The sequence below is a fragment of the Hippoglossus stenolepis genome, chromosome 14 (assembly GCF_022539355.2).
Source record: "Hippoglossus stenolepis isolate QCI-W04-F060 chromosome 14, HSTE1.2, whole genome shotgun sequence".
In the NCBI taxonomy this organism is placed as follows: Eukaryota; Metazoa; Chordata; class Actinopteri; order Pleuronectiformes; family Pleuronectidae; genus Hippoglossus; species Hippoglossus stenolepis.
Genome location: NC_061496.1, coordinates 10,284,896 through 10,309,675, shown reverse-complemented (window position 1 = coordinate 10,309,675; position 24,780 = coordinate 10,284,896). Strand labels below are relative to the sequence as shown.

Sequence of the window (24,780 nt, the reverse complement as noted above, 5' to 3'; positions counted from 1 at the left end):
CTTTGTCATATTTAAATAGAGTTACTGCCAAAAAATGTGTTTGGATTGGCTGGTAAATTTATATTTTATTATATTTTCAAACATATATTCATTTAAAAAGAAATTAAAACATCACTATTGGGTTTGGTCGTGATGTACCGTACAGGCTCACGTCAATCATTTGCCAAATAATTCAGGGGGGACGACAGTGACTACACTATAGGTGAGGACCTTAAATTACGGTTGGGACTCAAACTATTAAACACACCATCTAATATCAAATTCATTTTAAACCGCAGTAGATCTGACAGTAAAATCTATAAAAACTGAGTAAACTGAGTGGTATTTTAAGCGCCATTGACCCATACATTTTAAGTTGCTTTTATTAATGTCTTATGTTGACCCATGCGAAACATATGAGCCAGTTTAAAAGAGGAGTAATCTCTATTTCAATATTGAAATAATCTAAAGAGACAGCAGCATTTATTTGCTCTAACCTTACCACGGCAGAAGGAAAATGGCTCGCCTGCTAATTGGAAGTGATATTTGACAGGCTTTTAACCTCCCGACACCCTCAACCCAGTCCTTCCACCTCCCTGCCACCCACCCACTCAAAGAACAACAGGGTTGTGCTTTCTTGCCCTGTGCTGACCTAGTTCGAACTAATTACCTGCAAAGTATACATCAAAGCTCAGTAACTCTACAGATCTGGTGCAACGTGGCAGGACAAAGGACACACTGAGTCAAAACCGGCCATCAATGACATGAGTGTGTGTGTGATTGTGTGTGTGTGTGTGTGTGTGCACGAGAAGTGTAGGCCAACACAAAAGGCAAGCCAGTGAACTTATAAATAGAACGGTCATTGTTTCGACAAGGGTAATTTTGGGTGTCGGACGTGTTCCTGACACTGTCGGTTGTGTGTGTGTGTGTGTGTGTGTGTGTGTGTGTGTGTGTGTGTGTGTGTGTGTGTGTGTGTGTGTGTGTGGGTGGGGGTGTTGGTGAAGGAGTGAGGTCATGAAGTTGGGAGTCAGCTGATGGGATAACACGCCTGCTGACATGCATTTACATACACACACGCACACACAAACATGAAACCACATACACATTTCAACAGATGCATCAAAGCATGAATGAAAAGTAAAGTGCAAAAAGTAGGCAATCAGTACTCCCTCACTCTCTCCCTTTCACACACACACACACACACACACACACACACACACACACACACACACACACACACACACACACACACACACACACACACACACACACACACACACACAAGAGCCACACACAGGTATAGTCAGGCTGGAGCAAAAAGAATGGTTTGCTTTCTTATGACACAGGCTATTACTAAATTGAGCTGGAAGGTAATTCTAAGGCAAATAAATGCCAGCAGGTTTAACACAAGGAGGGGTCTTAGGGGTGCCGGCATGAGCAATGACAGGAATTCTCTCACCTCTTTTGACAGGAAGCCTATTATTCTCACTGCTTTATTTTCCCAGGCTCGCTTTTTAAAAAACTGATCTCTCCGATAGTATTTCACCCCCCCTCCCAAAAAAAACCCCTCAGTCCTCCCTCATCTGAATTACCGCCGCTGCTTGTTCACTTCCCCTGGTCCCGTTCTGCGCTCCCAGACTTAATATTTACCGTAAAAGAGAAGACGGTTCGTATTTTGTTTATTTGTTTTAACAGATTCTTCCACTCACTCCTTTTCAGTTAATTCCAAGTGTACTTAGGTGAACATATGTGACTCACTTGAACACACCTTGATGCTAATAACTTGAATTAAGCCTCCATCGGTACGAAATCCTGCCTTCAAGTAGGTATACATGCAGCTATATGGAATGTGCAACAGAGCGCGAAAGTTAACGCTGCTCAAATGTTCAAATAATACTAATACAGAAAAAGATGAAAAGGGGAAAAAATAAGTACAAGTTGAGACAAAACACACTATAAATATACTACTTTAAAAAGCTTTGCTACATCCTCATTAGAAGTGCCATCTCAGAGAGGAGCGTGGTGGGAGTAAGCGCTGACCTTGGTATCCCGTTTGAATATTGTTTTAATGCTGCGGCTGGTAATTGAGGATGCAACGCAAACAGTGGACTTGTTTTCAAAGGGAAATTTATTTTCCCAGGCAATGGGAATGCATAGAATCATGTCATGCATTTGTTTGTTTGTTTTTCCAACCCACCTCATAATTATTTAAGACACTAATTAAAATATGGATTTATAAATAAATCTCTGACTTTACCTATAATTACATTAACTTAAAAGTTTTAATCACTCGCACTGTTGGGTTTTTTTTCCTTTACAAACATTTGAAAATATTGTTGTTCTCTTTAAATATGATTTGCAATAATCTCATTAAATTGTGTATCTCAAAATGTGTTCAATGTGTAAAGAAAGGCAACTTTTAACATTTAATGTCTGTGTGGTAAAGATTAGTTATGACCTAATTTATTTCAGTGGTAAAGTTTTTAATTCTGGAAATTTTAAACCATTACATAAGTAAAATATGAGTATATTATATATTATTATTTCATTTAATTACGTGTAATTTTGTCTGCCCAGGATTGACAATTCCAGCTCTTTTCCTTCCTCTAATTTCCTTTATTTCCTTTTAATCAGTTAGTAGTAATATTAGTACCAGTCACTTTTTAAAAAACGTGAAGTAACAACAGAGAGAATAAAGAAAGTGATTTTACTTTCAATAAAAAAAGATTCCTCAAACACGATCATGTTACAGAGGAAATAAGGACGACGAGGGGATATGGTTCCTGCTTTTTCAATCCAAAATGAAAAACATTTCCCTCCATGGTGATAGAGGCTTTGCCATGTGTGTGTGTTTGTATGCGTGCGTCTGCTCCTGCACGTGCCCCTTTATGTGTATGCACACATGTACAGTGTGCGAGTAGGCGGCAAGGACTACGACCAAGGCTGCACCGATATATGGTTTGCTGATATTTGGCATTTAAATGAATTTTCCTCTTGTGTGGTGACACACTGGGAACTACACTAAACACTACAGATGAGGCCACCAGTGTAAACTATTCTACTGGATTTAGTCAAAATTGTATTTCTTATAGACATATGAAGATTTAATGTTCAAAATGTATAAATAATTGAAAAATAATATATTTGATTTTAGGGTTAGTTACATTTAAACCTGCTTATAGTGAAATTGTGTTGTTTATTATATTTTTGTTTAATCTCTTATTTACTGGCATTAATCTTATTCCTCTGGACATTGAATAGTAATATTATTATAGGAATGTACATATAGCTGATTGTCTAAATGCTGTTTCAGTGCTTTTTCACTGAGTCAGAAACTACACTGTGTGGAAATCCTTTCCCTTTCAACCATTAAATTAGTCACATTAAAAAAAACTTAAATATTGGCAAAATATCACCTCCTGCCGCAGTCATCAGTCTTCAAAAACTGGGTAAGCCTCTGCTACAACTTGGTGCAGCAGGAGAAAAGAAATATGGAGAGGAAACAGGAGGGGGAAAAGGCTCTGAATGGACCAGTTGTGTGGGTCCAGAGGAGAGGACAGGAGAAGCCTGGCAGAGAAACTGGATCCAACCTCTGCTGTTCTCAATGTTTCTGCCAAATAAGAAATTAAAACAACTTCTTGGTCCGTAGGAGGTTGAGGGCAGTGGTGACAAGTGGTTACACACTCTCACACACACAGAAACCCACACACAATGCTTATGAGGGCAAAACATTAAAAACTCAAGATGTTCTTTACAAAATTGACACACACACACACACACAAACAAACTATCGGCCAAAACCCCTTTTCATTCACTGGTTTATTCTCTGCTTTTGCTCTCAGAATTGTTTGTAGTTTTTTTTTTTTACCCGTCTAGTTTTATAGTGAGTCCTCTAATAATTTTACTCTATAATAACTCTACATGGGACAGTGTGTGGGGAGAGGCTGAGAAACGTCTGCCAAAGAAATATATGAATATCTTATAGTTGACAGGATGTTTATTGAAGATGCACTGTATGTTTTTATAAGAATATAGCTAATTTTGTATCACTGACATTATTGAACTGATATAAGTTATTAGGTTTTTCTATTATAATGAACCAAACACAAGGAGAAGAAAAAAATCCAACACAGCAAAAACTTCACTGGAACATTTTGAATTTTTCATTGCTATTTCATGACCTTTGAAATAGCTGTTCAAATTTTGGGGGCAAATTCATCCACAGACAGTAAGTAGTTGTAGTGAAGTTTAATTTCTTTGGAGCAGTGTAACTCCACCACAACAGAAAAACTTCAGCAACTCATTTTGTTATCAATCATCATTAAAACAACATCACAAAATGATAATATAATAACTCTCCACTATGTGAATTAGCAATAATAATAAATAATTACCCTGATAAAAATCTGTCAGTTAAATTTTATGTCAAACTGATAAGGACACAGATTTCTATTTCAGATTTAACAGTCAGTTTTTTCCAGATGTGGTCGGGGATATCGGAGGTGGTGAAATGTAAAATGTAATCACAGGCCAATAAGCTCCCTGTAGGATATCGGAGTTTTCCTCTATTTGGCAGTGATTTGTCCATGTTTTGTGCATTGAGCTCATCTGGGAATAAAACCCATTGACTCCTGTTCCTAATTGTATTTAATTACAGTTTTGTAGCCACTGAGCAACAGGATCGACCAAAACAGAAAAGCACCTCTCCTCAAACAATCACTTCACATGCTGTAAAAGCGTTGCTTGCTCACACAACAAATCTCCCATATGGCAAAAATCAATAAGCAGAGCAACACTCTATTGATCAAATCTATATCTTGGATACACTCTGATGTCATGCTCCACTAGCCACGTGCGTGTGTTTCTTATAGTGCTTGTGTGTGTTTAAGGACGTCAGGAGGTGCTGCGTTCATTTCAATGGAGGCAATTTCCATTAAAGCCTTAAGCTGCATTAAAACTATGCCTCAGGTGAAAAGACTACTTTTCCAGTCGATGTTTCTTCCTAATACTCTGCATCTAATATGACTGTGTGTGGTGAATCAGAGCATTAATTGAAATCTCACTTTCAAACTTGTGACTACAGATAACCTCAGGGGAATGAAAAGGAGAAGTGCAGATGCAATGAGCAACAAACTCTAATGCCATGTTGTCTCCACCAAATGAAAGGCAGTGTGTAAATTTTAAGTGGTGAGAAGTTCAGACAAAGTATTAAATTACTCCACAGATTTAAAAAATTTGCTAAAAAAGGTCCCGTATAAACCTGAAAGAGAGCCGTTACTTCAAAATGCGCTTTTTAAATATGTGCTCCCACTTCACACGGGCGACATCAGAGCGCAGTGTCAACACCGTGTACCCTTTTCTTTTGAAATGACGAACTACTACACTAATATACAATTGCTGTATTCTTCATAGACTTATACATTATTTCTTTTTTTCTACAGTCGGATTTAACCCTGAGTGAAATGATAAATTTCACCTCTAAAGCTTCAATGAATGCCCGTAAAAATCTCATTACCACTTACCACTCAGTTGATTTCATAAGAAAAGTGAAGACATTGTTGTCATCAGTTCCCGTGATATAAAAGACCTTAATGCAATATGAATGAAACGGCTCTGATAAATTCTCTCATTGATTTCTCTATATTTCCACCGTGGGATGACAAAAGCACAGGGTTGCCCTCCACAGGCAGCAAACCGACATAACACAGAAATAAAAGGAAACATTCCTGACAAATAAATTCCCCCCGCAAAGTTACCAGAGACTTCCTGCTGCTCTCAAGAACTTGCGGAGGACGATCGTTACCCTAACATTTTCCCTCCGACTCCCTAACTTCCTTCACCTCTCTACAATGTTTTCTCCCTCTCCTCCGCTCGCCTCCCCCACTCTGTCTGCCTGTGCAGCTCTAAGTTATTGATAGTTTAAAGTTATGGGCTAATAATAAGATGGACACTGCATGGCCAGGAGCCTATTATACCCAGGTAATGGATAGCGTGCGGGTTTTGAATGACATTGCCTAGAGATTGGATGACGGAGAGTGGAGCGATTTATAGGCTATCCCCAAAGAGCCCCCCCCCTCGAATCCCCCATTCCTCTCTCAAACACCCACGCACACACAAACACACACACACACAAACACGGCACCCTATGCTATTTATCTACCTTGATAAGGAAGCAGATGAGGCATGCCGGTATTTATGGGGAAGATGTTCATAAAAAGTGAGAGTTAGAGTAGGAAGTTAGAATCAACTCAGAGGAACAGCATATCCACTGAATATACTCTGTGTGCACTTCATCCATTGCAAATACACATACACAAGTATATAATGTAAAGTGTAATTTTCACCAAAAATAATAATGCACGAATATTTGGGATGTTTGACTTGTTAATGTCACTGCACCGATCAAAAATTAGTTTCGTGAAAATCTTAAAACATCAACATCACAACAGACAAGTCGAGAAACAAGGAAACAGGCTCTGTTGTCGTCTACATATCAGCAAAGTGTGATAGATACAGATGTCAAAGATGCTGCTTTCAATCCGTCATTAAACAAAAACACCAGTAAAAATCCAAAGCCCTGGTTACTGCAGTGAGTACTGCAGGTTTGCATTAGTGCCATGTCTGCATAATGCTCATAATGGCCTCCTCAGGCCCCTGTTGAGGGAAATGTCAGCGACAGTAGAGACACTTGAGCCAGTGTTGTTGGGATGGAGGAGGAAGAGTAGGAGCGGAGAGGGCATCAGGGAGCGCAGTGAAAAAGGTTTGTCAACATTATCTGTTTTATTGATTTAACAGTAAAAGCTTGCCGCTTAAGCTTTATGTTGCTATGGCTGGCCCCATTGAAAATACAACGGCTGCAAATAAAAAACGATTTCTTAAAAAAAACTTGAGCATTTTTATTGATTTATTTTTGTATTTTTATCTCCTGCCAAGCAGCTTGGGTTTTGCATGCATTATTGTTTTAAGTTTTACACATTTCATCATCTTTACGAGTGGTCATTAAGGTGGGACTATGTTAAACTGTGCTCTCACTCCCAAAGGGATCAATGGCACCGAAGGAGGCAAGACGTCTTGAAGCTATATGTAAGACCAGCCATCTTTGAGCTAAATGCTCAATTGCTCAGCATGCTAACATGCTCAAGATACTGCCAGCATGTGGGTGTTTAATACATATAACATTCACCATCTTAGTTTAGCATGTTGCTAACATTTGCAATTTGCACTAACCACCACTGAGGCTGGAGGGAACGCAGTAAAATTCACCCTGTGGGTTTCATGTATGACTTTATACTGTGAGGTATTTTAATACATGGGGGAAAAGTCACAACTCATCGTGCCACCAAAAGAATGAATTGGTAACAAATTTAAAGATTCTTCCCCCCGAGTTGTCAAGACATTACATCGAAGTGCATTTGACTAAGTGAGCAGAGACAGCACAACAATAAGCAAACATATCAAAGTTCTCGAGGAGTACCCCTTTAAGTGTCACTACACCCCATGCGGACCAGAGAGCAGTGGGGTCAACAGAGTGTGTCATTGAAGCAGCTTGAAACCTGGTAGGGTTCCTGTTGTGTCCTGAACTGTGGAGGCTTTTCAAAGACGCTCTATGCAGCTCTATTATGCCAGAGCAGCTGGTTATTACCAGAGGGCTCCTCCGGCTTCCCAGAAACCCTCATCAACACTCTCAAACAGACACGTGTACACACACACACACACACACACAAAGCACAAAATACATGTTCAATTATCTAGGTTACTTTATTTGGCCTATTTGGGCAATTTGTTGAAACTTTTTGTCCTGTGCAGCTTGTGTGGCTGAAGAATCCAATCAGTGGTGCCAATACATGACAGTTGCATGCAAACACAGTGGAGGAGCCAATTTATTTAAAAAAATTATCGTTGTGATTGGGCTGAATATATAAGTTTGAGGACCAGTTCTACGATGGATAGGATGTGTTGGAATTTTCTTCTTTTTATATAATGCATTTTATTTTCGGATGTGCGGCAGAATTAAGAGCAACTGAAAAGATATTAATACATTTAATAAACTGAGTCAAAGTTTTCTCTCATGATAATTGGGAAATTGTTACATTGTTAATTTATGCATCAAGCTATAACTAATTTTAGCACCAGTGGCACCACTGGTAAATGACCCCCAAATGTGACAAGAGCAAAACTAAAAAAATGTAATCTAACTTTTAATTTACTTATTTGGATATGACCTTCAGAGGCTATGGCTGTGGATATTTAAATAGTTTGAATCACTGTTTAAAAATAAAAAACACAAATATCCAAACATTTATCATAAAAAGACTGGCGGAGTATATTTTAAAAGGAACGAGACGAGGGATGTGACTGACAAAATAAAGTCAGATAATGAATCTATGGTCTGGTGTTTTGTACCGAGAGAGTATAACAGAAAGACAGAAGAACAGAGAAGAGCAGGCCGAGAGCCCAGAGCATTAATTACTGTTGACACGTAAAAAAAATATAATTAGATATGAGAGGGAAACAGAAACTATTTATGGCAACCGAGGGGCCTTGCTTAATGATCAGACTGCAGCTAAAACCTCTATTGATTTTCTTGTTAAATATACAGCTCAATTAAAGATACCGCTGATTAAAAGACAATTACAAATCGCAACGGTGGTTCTAGACATGCTGGGGAAGCTGGGTAATTTGGGGCCGCCCGCTGCAGACGGAGAATTGCACGTTTCCATCCTTGCTCTCTGCCTCATCTCCGCAGTGCAGTGGGGAAATGAGGCTGCATAGGTATTTTTTTTCATGTGAAAACCGGCATTTCTCAAAGTTGTGGCCAATTTTAGACAGAGCTGCGAGAGCCATGGATATAATAGCCATGGCAAAATTCAGTGTACAGTTAATACAGCGTGTTAATTTCTCAGAATGTGACAAAACAACCTGCTGGATTTCAGCACTAAAAGCATAAAACCAACCCTGATTAACCACAAACAATAACAATAACACTGGCCTCTGAATACATGAAGCCGAATACGTCGAACAAACAATACAAATTGAATTCCGTCATTAAAATGAAGTACCTGCTTAACAGAAGCTACACCGAGGCTCTTTTTCTCCGATCTGCATCAGCCTTGTCACTGACAAATAAAAACCTTGACAGTCTGTATAGCCTCACCACCACAGAAGGGCAGAATTACAATGTATAACAAAAAACCTTTCTGTTTTTCATTTAGGACAAAGAAAACAGTTTAAAGTCTATTTCTGAATTCTTTCATAAGTTTTGGCGGCGCATTATTTAGTTTCTACTTTATTACAACAGATAGAGGCAGCTTAAGAATGTTTAGGAAGTTTTGTTTTTGTTAATATTGTTGCAGCATTAGTCACTGACGATATAATTTAATAAATCAATTATGTAGATATAAATTAATAAATAATAAGTTTTTATTCCTGTTTGTCACCTTTCCCTGGTGTTGGCCTTTAAATTGATTAGTTATGACAACTTCAAATATGTGCATATAACTATGTGTGTGTGTGTGTGTGTGTGTGTGTGTACCTGTAGGGAGTTGAGGAGGATGAAGATGTAGGCCATGACAATGGAGAAAGGCACCAAGACGCCGCATAGCCATGTTAATCCAAGGATGGGAAGTAACACCAGCACTGCTTTCACTGCAGCCCTGTGCTCCCGAACACACACGCACACACAAAGAGAGAGAGAAACACAAACACACACACAGAAACAAGTTACAGCACAAAAATAAATAAATGTAAGCATGCAAATATGAATGTTTTAAAACCTACACAGACACACACACACACACACACACAGACTGGACTGGCTGACCGAGCAGAACTTATTTAACACCAGATAAAATCAATCTAAGCATTCCCTAATAATTCTCCTTCCTCCCCAATCGCCCTCAGCTCAATTCTGGGTTTCTCAACTTTTCAGTTAATTTTGGACAAACCTGAGCGGCTTTGGCAAACGGCTTGTTCCATATACAACACTGTGCAGCTGGAAAGGCTCACTGGGTGACAACTTCCCACCTTAAATCCACCTTAATTCTGTTTAGAGTGGAATTAGCTTCTCACTCAGGTGACCGCCAAACCGCACCAGCTGTGTGTGTGTGTGTTCGCGTGTGTGTGACATGGCGGGCGGCGAGCCCTAGTTTATTCAGCGGAGGAATGTGTTTGAATTTCCGAGACGGCTGCCACCCAGGGGTGCCAAGTGGTTCAAGGCCTGCTTTGAAAACCTGCATAGAGCACCTTCTGTGAGCCGCGGTGGGCCGACATGGTGAGAGCAACATGTACACTTTAACATGAGTTTCACTGATAGGATCATAAACAAGGATGTTGTGGTGATTGGACTGGAGCGCCCACTCCGATAAAGTAAAACCATTGATAAAACAGAAAGCACAGGACAATGACTGTGATAGGGCTCAACAAGATACTGTTTCTGCAGTGAAGCAGTCAAACAACACAACTAGTTAGGACTTTAGTCGAGCTAAAACTTTTTCATGAGGTCTAGTGACCAGTTACAATCATTATGAATCGATCAAACAGCAAATAAACAAGCGTATTGTGTGTATTTATATGGAGTATAGAGAGTTATACTGATTAAACCTTAATTTTATTAATTGTATTTCATGCAGTATTCTAAGAACTCAAAAAAACCTTTCCCAATATCATTTAATCCTATAGACAGCAATACATTTAAGACGATTTAAAAAAATATAGAAAAAGCAAAATGTTTATATTCTCACATCCCATCATTTCAAAGAACTTTTCGCAACCAAATATTTTAGAGGCCATTTTGGAATATCAACATTTGAGTTCTCAAGAGTTCAATCAATATAATTTTCTTGAAGGACAGTAAAACTGCTGTTTATGCGATGTTTCAGGAATAATACACACGTCAATACATGAGCTCTAAATCAAAATGACAGGTCAATAGGAGGTTCAAAATAAAAAAAAGCCAAAACTGGCTTCATACCAAAAAACTTGTATTAAAATAATATCACAGATATTAAAGAACTACATTGTCAGATTTGTTAAAAATTACAAGTTGTTGAAGCTTGCAGCCTTTTACACGTGCAGCACTAATGCAGCCCATTCAAAATGTATTCCTCTCTTGTTTGATAAATGAGGCTCGCTCTTTTAAAATGACAAATCCAATATAAAATCTTGCAGCTGCTTTTTATTTGACGCCCAGTGACTACAGCTTGTCGGCTCCAAGGCCTGAGGCCCGGGTGAATTATCTTTAAGAAAAAAACAGAGGACAAATGGCACCTCCTTGTGGTCAGTACCTGATCTGCTCGTAGGCTTGTTCCGCAGGACTGGTGCCCATTGCCAACATGATGGACCTTCTCTTGGCTGTGGAGATTGTGATGATGACCACCCTCGACAGTATCATGATATTTACCTGGAAATTAACAGAGAAACTATAAATATAAAACAGAGGAAGGAGTTTTTTGTTTCCTCGTTGTTGGAACTGTTGGGTTCCTCTCGATAATATTGAAAGATCTCGACCTCACTCCCCAAAGTGACTTGAGATGATGTTTGTTGTGATTTGGTGCAATAGAAATAAATTGAATCAAATGCAGGAGAGAAAAAGAGAAAGACATGATGGAGATCTATAGGTTGACATATCTGTTTGAAGGAGAGGAAAGATAAGAGAACTGTCCAAAATGACTGATGTTCGTAGAAAAATTCATGCAATATTAATGTAAAACATCACACTGTTACTGTAGAATTAGATTCCAGAGTCAGACGTGTGGTCGAGCACTTCATATGGTGTTACCACTACACAATGACAAAATGCATATTCTAACAATTTCAGTCTAGACAGGCTACACAATAGGATTACGATATAATTTGCAAACCATGATGATGAAGATGACTGGGCCAGCAAAACCCCAGATAACCCCGTTCTGGACACTGAGCCAACAGTAGCCGTCGGCAGAGTATTTGCCCGAGGCCGATGCCAGCGTGATGGTGACTATCAGCACCGGTAGACCTGGAGGGAGGGAGCGAGGGAGGGAGGGAGAGAGAGAGAGATGGAAAAATAAAAAAAGGAGGAGGAGAGTTAAGGAATAGATAATTAGGAAGAGGAATGAAAATCAGCAAAAGGTAGAAGGGATGGGAAATGGGGCTTTATGGTGAAACACCACTGAGTTGTAAACGAAACAAAACGTAAGTAAACCTTAATTTTACTTTCAGATGTGTATACTTCCTAAAACTATAGCACATACAGATTACATTATCAGATTTAACTGGGTTCTTTGTGGGTTTACATCTGTGATTTTAAGACTTACTTTACCATTAGGTGTTAATAACAATCCTTAATATTCACTGTAAATCTGTGAAAAGAAAGTCTTGGCTTGTGTCGAGCCATTTTACCCCAGCCGATGAGATAGTAATATTTCATGTGTCGATCCTCGCTCAGGTTGACCGCCACCACCTTGCTCCAGAGCAGCAGACCCTCCACCAGCATCCAGCTAAATGCCGCCATGAAGAAGAGATGAAGCAGCGCCGCCACGAGTGTACACGCCACCTACAAACACACAGGCGTGCAGATAGAGACGGATACACGTTAGGTTGACACGACATAAGAGCAGAAAGTAGAAAAAGCTTTGATGGCTGCACAACTAACCCACATACCAAGCAAGCAGTTGTAAACATAATCAGAGAAGTGTGCCTGTCTGCTGTTGGGTTATGTTTTCGAGGGAGGAATGGTTTATCCCACACTGCTCTGCATTTACACAATTTGCAAGGGGCAATTTTGTGTGGAAAATCCTCTGCCTCCAAAAAAAGCAATGCAAATTTACACGCACACAATGAGCGTTGTGGTAACCCAGAGGAAACTGAACTGACAAACTGTATCATCTATACACATGTCAAGTATTCATCTGCTCAAACATCTTTTTCAGTTTGAAAAAATAAACTCTTTACATTTAGGATTTCAGAGATACAGGTATGTGCTTCACATCCAGACAAGAGTCAGCTCACACATTAGTTGTCTGATGCTAAAATAATCAACGTGAAGCGTTTATGAGTGGATGTGACACATTCCATTTCACACTTGTGGAACACACACAAAAACTAAATGTCAGAGGTTAGCCGTGTGTTGTTTAAGAACAGCTCATTATCATGACTGATGAACGAGGAGCCAGTGGCCACTGATATCACATTTACACCCCTTAAGTCATAAATTACTTAATGTTGATGTATGATTTGGGTAAATTTGCTCTATGTTTGCGAAACCTATCAATAATATAAACCATGAGGTAATTTTAAAATGTGTTGTGTTTATTCTTGTCTGATATCATCATTAGCTGGATTGAGCAAAACCTTGTTAAAAACTGAAAAATGACCTCCTTGATTGTCAGGTTCTATTTACACACACATTTGATAAATTTCCCACAAGCAGCCATCTGCCTGCAGGGGTAAAGTCCACCCTGACGTGACCTGGGGTCAAAGGACCAGGGGTCAAACCAACTACAGGTCATTGAGTGACCACAGACTGAGCTTTGCCTGATGGATGCGACAGTAGTGGTCACCTATGTCACAAAGCATTTGTTTTCCTACGAACCACAGAGTGGAGTCCGATTTCAAATCTCATTAAGGCTGCTATAAATAAGACAGTGATGTGTGTTAATTATAGGAGTTAGACAACACATGGAGGTAAACAAATCTTTAAATGTCATCATCTACAGTGGCTATGTAAAGATTGTACTTTAAATGTCATGGAAAGTGAAGATAGAGTGTTTTTAATATATATAAGCTTTTTAAAAATCTTTTTGAAGTTCTTTTATTGTGAAAGTCTTTCTAATGTTGAATATACATTTCTAGTACGACAATGTTTTAACCTTTACTCAAAAATGTATTACCCTGCACTTAAACAATATTAATATTTTTGTAGAGCTGCTCTCATTTTCAATATCTAGTTGAATCTTCTTTCAAGGTTTGATCGAATCCGTCATGAAATTAGTCGCCTTCATTTATCCACAGCTCAACCTTTGGAGAACCAGCTTTAAATCCTATGCATTGTTAGATTAAAGCAGATGTACCTTGTTGTGAATGGCTGAGCTGCTGCACAGCAGAATCACCTGGGCACAGATCAGAGCAATGAACAGGTTCTTATGAATGGACGTCCTATCAGATTTGGGGATACTGTGGAAAGAAAGAGAGAAGGTTAATGTTATTATTAAACTACTATTACTATTTAAAGGATAGTGGAATCTTCACAGTATGGGCACAACTCTCTGCCAATGGACATTTTATACTAAGATTATCTGAGCTGTATTTATTCACAGCTAAGCCTTGAGCAGATTGAGACATTTTACTCAGCACTGACTCAGCCACAGTTTCACTAATATCCAAGGCTTTAAAATGACCTGACTCTGATTAGCTTTGAATCTGTTTATGGTTTCTTTATTTAAATCTATTTCTGTTGTTGGTCTAAAGATGTTTAATGCTTAAATTTGCAATTTTCATTAACTGTTTAAGTTTGTCATCTCCACCCAGGAAGTAATATTTCCATCTGTTTGTTTATCTGTCAGCAGGAATGCAAAAACTACTGAACTGATTTCCATGACATTTTGTGAATGGGTGGGGCATTACCTCAAGAGGAACATATTACAGTCTGGAGCGGATTTAGAAAAACGGGTGGATCCAGGATAATATTCCCACTTTCTTTACCATTGCGATATAGGGTGTTGGTGGATGTATGCGCTCTCCAGGCGCCTTAGTCCAGTGGGTTTTCTTGTATATTTACATTCAGAATTCAATACTGTGATGGAGACCAGTATGTATATGACACACATACCATTCTTAAACATTACACCATCTCTAGAAACAAACACATACTGTATTTAGACGGTATTTAGATGGCATCAATATGTTGAATGTTTCCATTTCAGCGTGTTCACACGGCATAAATGACACATGTTAAACCGGTTTAAAGAGGTAAATCAACTGAAGAGCTTTTCATTACCTCCTGATGGCCTCAGCCTATTTACACTCATTTCATATCTGCATCGTTGCTTGCGACCACCATCATTTCACCTGTGATCATGCATCTGTGGACACGTATGCTCCGCTTCGTGCTGTGTGGGTGTGCTGTGTGTATGAAGGCACACAGATGCATGTACATCACCATACCACAGTGTGTGTGTGTGTGTGTGTGTGTGTGTGTGTGTGTGTGTGTGTGTGTGTGTGTGTGTGTGTAATGCATGGCTGCGCTCTCTGATTTCAGGACAGTCATAAATCGCGAGGGCAGCTCCTCTCCAGCTGACTGTGATCCCTCAGTGACCCTAATGTTAATTAACAGCTGCAGAATGCCGCCATAAACCTTCAGAGTGGACTCACATGTAGACAGCAGTAATTACTGCATTAGCGCTGGTCAATACTCATACGAGCCTGAGGAACAGATCACGAGCAGCTACTGAGCCAAAAAGTTGTATCGCCGATTCATACTTGAGCCTCATTGAAAAGGAGTGTTGACAAAACCGCAGCCACAACCTCTTTACTTACTGCTACAGCGCACAAGGCGAATACACCATTATCAAATAAAATATATGGTGTAATCATTTTTGTTACGGTATTACCGCTGATGTTGTGCTGCAGCAATTTCAATTAGACACAAGTGCCTGTTAATATAAAACCTTTGTGTCGCTAACAGAACGTAGTAACAGAATAAAAGGGGCTAAGGTCGTGTTGTGTGTGTAGTGTCTCAGAAACCAGGCATCTATTTTAGCATCGCAGGTAAATGGGACGGGAAGATCAGCTACTCACTCCAGCACAGTGAACAGCATCAAGGTCACCACGAGCGCACACAGGGACGCACCAGAGCCGATGAATGTCAGCTTGGTTAAAATAAGCTCTTCCTCAGGACTCCACTGGGATTAGACGGGGGACGGTAGTTGTGTGAGAGAGTGAGAGAAAAACAGTAGAAGAAAAAAAGAAGAGTGGACAAGTGGTTAAATAAGCAGCCGCACCATAACTGAAAAAAATCACAGGTTTGATCCAAATGACGCTTTCTCAAAGACACTAAAAGCCAAACATGTAAAGTTCTGCTGATGGTTTTGTTATGTTCCTTATTTTACCATCATTATGTACTTTGGATAGAAAGAACAGTTCCAATGCGTTATTCAACAACATAGGCACACTAGGACTGCCACCTGCTGGATAATATAGTGTACTGCGAACCACATCCACAATTTTAGGGGTTAAAGTTTTCAACTTGGATTAAGATTTCACATCAGCAAAATTTATTTGGAAGTAAATCATCGTCATTGCTTCCAGATTCTAAGGACACTACTGCATACAACAAATACAACTACCTCATGTGACCAGTAATATACTAATACTGATAATAATTAAGTTCTCATTATTTTTATCACAATGTAAATTTGAGGTTTGACTTTCAATCATAGTTTACATTTTCCCCTCAAGCAACCTCTACGTCAGTGTGTGTGTGATTTAAACCACCACATCATAAATCATCTCATGAGTTACCTTCGACTCCAGGTAATTCATCAACACTGCAAAATTGGTGGTGTGGTTACATAGACAGGAAGTGACACCGGAGCCGGCATAGGTCACCCTGCAGCCAACACTGGACCAGCTAGTGGTGTGAGTGTGCCTGTACAGCACAATACACACAAGCACAGACACACAGACAAAGTCATCAATTCATTTCATAGAGCAGAGACATTTAAGTTTAAAGATAAAGAAGGGCTCAATATCTATCTTAGGGTACATCATGTGTGTATCTATTATATTTAATTGTTGTATTTCAGATTACAGACACATTTAAACACATTTTAAGAACCAACTTTCCCCGACAGACCACATCTCTATTGCAATAACATATTAATTTGTCAGGTCTGGTTATGTGACTTTGTTTATGCTGTTGGTCAAACTTACATCAGGCTGAAATTCCAAAAGGCACAAACAGGAGATACTCTCTGTGAATACTCCACCTAGAAACAGAAACATGTGTTTACACTTGTTTTCCTTCTCTTTCGGTCTCTCTCTCTTAATATATGGCACTGGAGTCACACCAGCCAACAGCGACATGGATAAAAGCCACATGTTTTTGGCTGGGAGAGGAAAATTCCTTTGCGGTGACAGGCTTTATTTGGTGAGTTTAACAAAGGGCAACAAATCAACTCTGACTCAACTGCTTTCCACATACAAGAGCTAACTTTTAAATGAATGTCTACGATCAGAAGGAATTTCACTTGTTTCACTTGTGGAATTTTCAAAACAACAATGTCTATCTCAACCATTTTCAAAAGTTGCAGTCTCAAATTAGGACCTTTAAACCTCAAACATTGATTTTTATCACTCGGCTGCCAACGCGCGCTGCCCAGATGAGACTGGATTTGATCCAACCTTGTCAAATCAGTCAAGATGTTCAAATATTTATACCGTACCACATGCGATGAAGAGAGGGTGTACTGGACAGCCACAGGGATGGTTTGGGCCGTGGAGGGATCACGGATGGAAGCTGATATGACAGCAGAAGCCAGGTGACCTGAGGGCATTCTGAAAATAACGGATTTCATTTACATGCCCTAAAACATAAAGGTTATTATGAATTAAACAAAACAAACCATTGTCAGGTGTCCAATTAATCGTTACTCTTTCAAAATGAAGAATGAATGAAGGATCAAAAGTGTCAGCACATCGTTGTTCAAAACATTGGGGATTTGTCATGATTCTGCTCCAATTTACATTAAGTGCAATCTTGTCATTTTCTCAAATGAAAGAGGAAAAAAACATAGATGTAATTTTACAATTTTTCACTTAAATTTAAACATTTGGGATTTTTTTCTCCACTAAATATAGAATTAAACAAAAAACAAAAAATTAAATCAAGGCAATGTTGTGTTGCCACTGACGTTTGTTTGTTAAGTAAGATTCTATGTGTTGACTCTTTTTCGTAACAGGCAGGAAACATTTAAGTAGAACATAAAATAAGGCGACAGACAAACACAACCGACCTTTCAGTTTTCTCTTGGTGACTCACTGGAGGTTCCTGTGCTCCAGACTCAATCTCACTCAGATGGCTGTAGTGGGTATGAATAAACACCACTTCCTCATTTCCTAGTTAGAGAAAGAAGGAGAAGCACAACAGATTTATTTTTTATCCTTAGTGAGCATCACTTCAGCTGCGTCACACATTTGCACTCAATATAAGTCATGCAATACAAATGTTATGTGTATTCTGTTTTTCATGTAAGTGAGTGAATGTGTTTGTTGTTGTGTGTGTGTGTGTGTTTCCTACCAAGGGTGTGTATCCTCTGGAGCTCAGTGTCAGGGATTATCAGCTCATCCTGACCACTGCTGCTTGTGGTGCTGGAGCTGACCACGGATGGTTTGAAGACTTGACGACCGTGATCTTCAGATAACTTTTGCCATTTCATGAACACATCTGGCAGCAAAGACAGCAGAGGACAACAGTACACGACCACAACAATTGAGATAGATTAATATATAATCATATAATATAATACATCAGTGTATTTAGATTACTCCCTGGATTCTGTAACCACTGTAAACACTAGGAGATGAAGTAGTACAACATACTTAAAACAACAGAATAGCCTAAAGACAAATATACAATAGACACTGATGCAATCTCCAGAAACATCACATCAAGATTCAATAGTGTCAGAAAATATTGCAAACAAAATATTTGACTGTGAACTCCTAGGTTCCATTTTTTTTTTGTGCCTCTTGTATTTTGAACCTAATTGATATTTTCCTTGTTGTTTTCATGATGTTTATCTTACCTATGTTCTTGGTAGAAAGAGTGAAGCCTCTTCTCTCAGCAGACAACATGTCTGCAAGAGCTTCTGTGAGACGGTCAATGCTCTTGACGATAGTAAATGGCCCCACGCTGACCTGTACAAGAAATACAGACCAAGACGAATTAATCAGAGTGAGATTCATGGAGGAGAAAGGAATAATTTCCTGGTTTAAGAATTGTGACTAAGAAATTTTAACCTCATCCCTTAAAAATTATGTTTTTTGGCTGAATTTAAGTTGCAAATGGGAATTTAAACATGCAGCCGGTTTAGTGCCAACTATTTCCCAGAAAACACATTAGCTGGTATCATAGAATAAAATAAGAGTGTATAAATAGAGTCAGAAAAATCTGTTATCAATTACAGCAAAGTGAATCTTTTTTGGACAAAGACAAATGAACACAGGTCACTCCCTCACCCCATCCTCCGTCAGGCCCATCCACTGTGTGGCCATGCTGGGCTCCAGCATCACACTTGCTGCCTTCACATAGTTAGTAGTAATGGAGACCATGACCTCTGCTGCATCGTGTCCAGCTGAGTGAGTACTAGCTGCTGCAGTCAGGTCCGTCTCAATCATCTGGGAGAGGAAGAGGACGTCACTGGAGGAGAGGACGTTTGGGTCACCGGCCTCCACGGTTTGCAGGACAACCTGCGACAGCTGCTGCAGCGAGCTCAGATCTCCGGCCCAGGAAGTGTTGATGCTCAGCTCCTCGATCACCTGAGAAAAAGAAGAATAAATGATGTTTTCAAACTGTATTAGTCTGTGAAAAATGTGGTTGCAACGTCATATTGCCAATTATCTGTCTACACATCTCAGAATCAAATCCATGTTTGGGTTTTTTGTGTTGCTGCAAAGCTAAGAAATCCTTTTAGCCTTTGTCAGTGTGCACTGTGCTACTCTCAGTAGTTGAGATGCCCCTGCAGCAAAACCACACAAATTCTGACTGCACCAGTCGAGTGATGATGTGTTCCAGACAGAAAACTGTTCAACTCACGCGTTTAGTCAGAGGATTCTTGCCCAGTCTGCTGAAGAATGGTGTCTTCGGTAAACTGAAAACCTCCAGCACTTCTGCATAGAGACAAATATAATGCAACACAATGCAAACAATTACAGCAAGATGACACACAACAGCCTTAGAGATTATCAGATATTCTTTTTTATATTGAAAATGTCGACAACAATTACAAATTATGTAAATGTGACAATTTACAAATTACAAATCACCATATTATGTTAAGGATAAATAATTTACAAAAATGTATTGATGTAATTTACAGTGTTACCTTTCTTAAACTGGCAGACAGCCCCTCTGAATGAGTCACACTTGGCCAAGCTCCAGTCCCCCACCACAGGGTCAAAGAAGCGACAGTCCACATCAGACTGGGAACTGTGGAACAACTCAAAGGAGAATGTTTGATTCTCTATAGAATTTCCATCCTCCAAGAGCGGATTGGATAACACAGTGAAGTTACCTGGGGAAGGAAATAGTGAAGGTTATTCTTAATGTTAAATTCCAAGATGCTCAAAGATGCAAACATAAGGCTTAACGGTCATGTCCAGTCACAGTGGTGTAGATAATTCCACACATTCTTCGTATAAAGAGATTATTATAAAGATTTTCAAGATATATGCTGTCATGTCAACATAAAACTAAAACTACACAGCATCACTAATAAAAATGTTTAAATGGAATTCTTATTTATGTTTATATATTCTTTTAGTTTCTATTTTTTCAAAAATTGGCTGCGTTAAACCTGGAGAAAACATTGTTTATTCAAATATTAACGGTGGCACGTTGAAACTACGTTTTATACTTCTCTGAGTAAAAATGACATGCATTTAAATACATGTTTAATACTTCAAAATACGCCTGATGTTAGAGTCTCTGCAATCTGTGCCTGGAATAGCTGCTTCCAACATATTCAAGTGACGCAAACACCAAGCACCAGCTGCCCCATTTCTAGAGACCTTCAGAATCCATTGTGTGCACCGGCTTTTTAATGCAGTTTGTATACACATCGCCGCGGATTGGGCAACACCTCTAACGCACACACCAGACGAGAGAAAACCTACCTCGAAGCCAACTGCACTTTCAAGCAAACACGCCGTTCAACCTGGAAACCGGAGTTTGTCACAGTATTCACACAATGATTGTTCTTTTCTTATATCTTTACTGCTGGTAATGCAGTGGGAAGTGCAGAAAAAACTGAAAAGCTGCCAGTTTTGCATTGCCAGGTGCAAAACGGTGCAAAAAGTTTTGACATTGAACGCACCCCTGCTGCCGTTACAAGCATAACACTGACATTTATAAGCAAACAAATAACAGAACGTGGGTGTTGGTCTAGGACACTTTGGTAGGGGATGATGATGAAAAGACAAGCGGATGAAAGGACCGTATGACAGAACAGCTGCAGTCATAGTGTGTATGACTGAATTGGTCTGACGAAGAAGAGGAAGGGAGAAGATAAAAAGTCTGACAGGATGGTGACCAACTGCCTTGTTGGTTTAAGTCCTGAGACAAATGAAAGATTCAAGGCCTTCATCAGCTGATGCACATTCCCTGGCTCAACTAAAACATTTTAAAAGACTGTTAAATTAATCCCTGTACTCTAACTTATAGTCACTGGAGGAGTACAAGTGTACGATCCTTTGTCCAGATTCAGCTTCAGGTGGGTGGGGGTTTGGAGCCTCAGTGCTCACTGGGGAGCATGATGTCAGAGCGAGGGAAGTTTGTTTTTAAGGGTGGGATTCACAGTGACGTGAGTTACAAAACATTTACAAGAACCGTTGGGAGCTCTAACATTTGCCAATTACAACTTGGTCACCATCTCCCATCTTTACTGAAGGGAGAGAAGCAAAGAGACAGATTTCCTCGTTCCTTCAGTTTAATTAGACGTCTAATACTGGAAAGGAAAATAGCAAGTGTGTATGCGTGTATGCAGGTTTGCCAAAGCATGTCACAAATTGAGGAATCACACGGGATATCCTCAAGAAGCTTTTTAACTGTTCCCAATCTGAGAAATACAACACTGAGTATCTGCCAATGCCGAGTCCTGATGTTTATATTTTCCAGGATTTTCACAGCAGCTTTTGATTAATTCCAGCATTGTATAAAAATGTGCACATACAATAAGCATATGTTATATAAGTAGTTTGTCACAGTGTTCACACTATATGTCAGTGCTGGTAATGCAGTGGAAAGTGCGGAATAACCTGAACAGCTGCCAGGTTTGCATTGCCAGGTGCATTTGTGTGTTGGAGAGAACATAAATCTGAGGGTTGGGTTGGCAAATTTATGATATAATATAATAAAATGGGTGAACTTGGCAGTTCACCTGTCTTTTAAAACACTAGCACACTGTAGCTATAGATCACAGTGTTTCCCATAAACTAGCTCGGCTGTTGGAAACATTGGATCAGGACACTCTTAAAAAGGGGCAATATGCAAGAGTTGGCCGACTGTCGAATTTACCCAAATTAGCAAAAAGTGGGGGGTGTCCACCCATATTATAAGACTCAAGGAAATGCACACTAGCCAGCGCCAAAGATGGACTGGCCATCGGGCATACAGGGACAAATCCTGGTGGGCCGCGTCATCAGTGGACTGTCAAAAAACTGTTTCATCAGCCCTTTTTCACTATGTTCTTACCATCAGGGTGAGCATGAAGTGTGCTGCATCCAGGACTGGGTTCACTGGTAGCAATTTAAGGATTATGCGAAAAGAAGAAGGAGCAATATATACCCTTCCTTCGCCGCCAGACAGTGTGGCATTTGGGAAAGATGTCTATGCAACAAAATACATAGACATATTTGATACTGCATCAAAACTGAGATTTCTCCACATTCTGATTATATTTGAGTTGATTTTTGAACATTTTAAACCTATAGAATCTCTGCAATATTACATCCACATTCCCCTTTTAACTTGGTTGTTCAAATTCGTATCTACTATTTTGCTTTAAAATGTGTCACGTGTCTTAATATATAACGGCTACAGTTTACTCTTCCTTTGTTGACTATTTGTCTTAATGTGTACTTCAAACTAACTATTTCCTCAGGTAATTAACTGTTTGCCTGTTTCAATCAGCGTGGTTGTTTAAGACTGGTAGTCAAGGCATGTTATTCTGTGTATGTTAAGCCAAATTTAAGTTCTTATCAACAATTACATCATGATTGGCCCAGAAAAGTGATATGAGGAGTTTATGTGTCGGAGAAGATGGGACAAAGTCGGGGAACATTTGGACCTCGTTATTTCTGTGATTTATTCACAGGTTTTATTTTACTGGAAAGCCATATGGGTGGAGTTAACACATCAGGCCAGCTCAGATCTTGGCATGTTACTGAAAAGTGTATAGTCCACAATGACTCTCGGTCTCGGTGTGATTGTTACTCTGCATAGCAACCCCACCCAGCCCTAGTTCCAAACTGCAAACGTGTAAAACATCATGTTTAACTTTATCTTTTGCAATGTTAACTATTCCTTGGTTTAGATTCTTGTAACCCTTCAGGTTTCCCACAGTCCCCGTGCAGAATCCTGACTAATTTACCTTGACACGGGCTGTCTCTCCACAGCTTTGTAAGGGAGGACTCTATTTCCATGGCTGCTTCACTCCACTTGAACACCAGCCCAGAGGAAATGAGCGAGCACTCTTTTTCCATGGTGAAGATTTCGCTGCTATTCAGTACCCGATCCCAAATGTGCAGCTCTGTGATGCTCCCTGAGAATGACTCATCCTTCTTAAATGAACCCCCAAACGTGTCCTGCTCTTGTCCAATGATGAAAAGGCCATCAGGACCAATGCTCTCGGAGTTGTTAAGGCCTTCACCCCGGGAGAGTCCAAGGCCATGAGTATACAGTGACCAGCGTCCACCACTCTGGGTCCAAGAAACGCAAACTGAGTGCCAGGAGTCGTCATGGGCAAAGGCTTCCTGGTAAGGCCCATGAATGCCATGGACCATCAGAGCCAGCTGCACGGGCTTTCCCTGGATCACGTTCGCTCGGAGCTGGAACTCATTAATATACGACTGGATGGAATAAGAGAAGATGGTAGAAATTCCAAAGCAGTTGGGATCGAGGCGTAGACGGGTGCAAACGGTCACTGAGCCCATGGAGGAGAACTTGTGCCGGAGACGGGCGTGCTTCCTGTCCGAGCGCCCGCTGAATTCCAGAATCAGGGTGTCGGAGGAGCCTTTGGTTTCACCCCACAAAGAGAGAAGAGAGAGGCATTACTATGAAGGAAAAATCCTGGCACGGCTCTCGGAAAAGATGGAACCTAATCATAAAATTCCACTTTGTCATCCTATTCCTACTGTAAACTTGGGAAACATTTATTCACTGTGGCTAGGAGTGTTTTATGACAGCATCATTAGTCCTATTTGGATTCTAGTGGAAAGCAATGCATCTTAGACAACAAAAACATTGAGACAAGTATTCAAAAAGAAAGTGTAAACAAATGGCGCACTGAACCTACTTGTCAGATAAGTCGTGACTTTGCTGGCAATCCAGACAGGTTGAGAGATGGTCAGAGACTTTAAGAAGTTGGTTAGGTTTTGTTTCTCTTCTGAGTTGGTGACTTCAGCTAAGGCCCCAGATCGCTGGTTACAAACCTCCCCTGCACTGCTCCACTGCAGGCGATCAGGCACATACTCATAATAGAACTCATCATAGGTCAAGGTTCTGGTTTCCAATGTGAAGGCTGTTCAAAAAAGAGAAACAAAGAAATTAACAGAGATACCTGCCAGACAGCATTGGCAGGCTGAATTCTGATAACATGCCAGTTTTAGTGGTATAATCAATACTATGTCTTCTAAATTAAGAACGTGTTTTAGACCGGTGACACTTTTTAAAATAATTGAGGGTACCAATTAGAACTAGTTGTAACTTTTCCCACGTTAAATGTTTTACGATGAAAGTGATACTAACTGATAGCTACAGAAAACTTGAATACAAATTAAAGTGCGTTTTCAAGCACTACTGATTAAAATAAACAAATATTAGGAGCAGGG

The 24,780-nt window shown here is 39.8% G+C and overlaps 1 protein-coding gene across 2 annotated transcripts in view; it reads right to left on the bottom strand.

Annotated features, from left to right (window-relative positions):
• Nucleotides 1–24,780, bottom strand: part of LOC118121077 (adhesion G-protein coupled receptor D2) — an 85,248-nt gene that overhangs the window by 58,482 nt on the left and 1,986 nt on the right. For both annotated transcript variants that reach the window (XM_035176725.2, XM_035176726.2), the window contains exons 4-20: nt 24,246–24,470; nt 23,322–23,963; nt 20,058–20,246; nt 19,769–19,842; nt 19,192–19,491; nt 18,759–18,870; nt 18,251–18,397; nt 17,967–18,069; nt 17,397–17,508; nt 16,885–16,940; nt 16,474–16,600; nt 15,751–15,854; nt 14,025–14,127; nt 12,355–12,508; nt 11,838–11,971; nt 11,262–11,377; nt 9,512–9,632 (exon numbers count right to left, since the gene is read on the bottom strand). In XM_035176725.2, the coding sequence (XP_035032616.1) occupies nt 9,512–9,632; nt 11,262–11,377; nt 11,838–11,971; nt 12,355–12,508; nt 14,025–14,127; nt 15,751–15,854; nt 16,474–16,600; nt 16,885–16,940; nt 17,397–17,508; nt 17,967–18,069; nt 18,251–18,397; nt 18,759–18,870; nt 19,192–19,491; nt 19,769–19,842; nt 20,058–20,246; nt 23,322–23,963; nt 24,246–24,470 (2,819 nt within the window). The remainder of the gene's footprint in view (nt 1–9,511; nt 9,633–11,261; nt 11,378–11,837; nt 11,972–12,354; nt 12,509–14,024; nt 14,128–15,750; nt 15,855–16,473; nt 16,601–16,884; nt 16,941–17,396; nt 17,509–17,966; nt 18,070–18,250; nt 18,398–18,758; nt 18,871–19,191; nt 19,492–19,768; nt 19,843–20,057; nt 20,247–23,321; nt 23,964–24,245; nt 24,471–24,780) is intronic.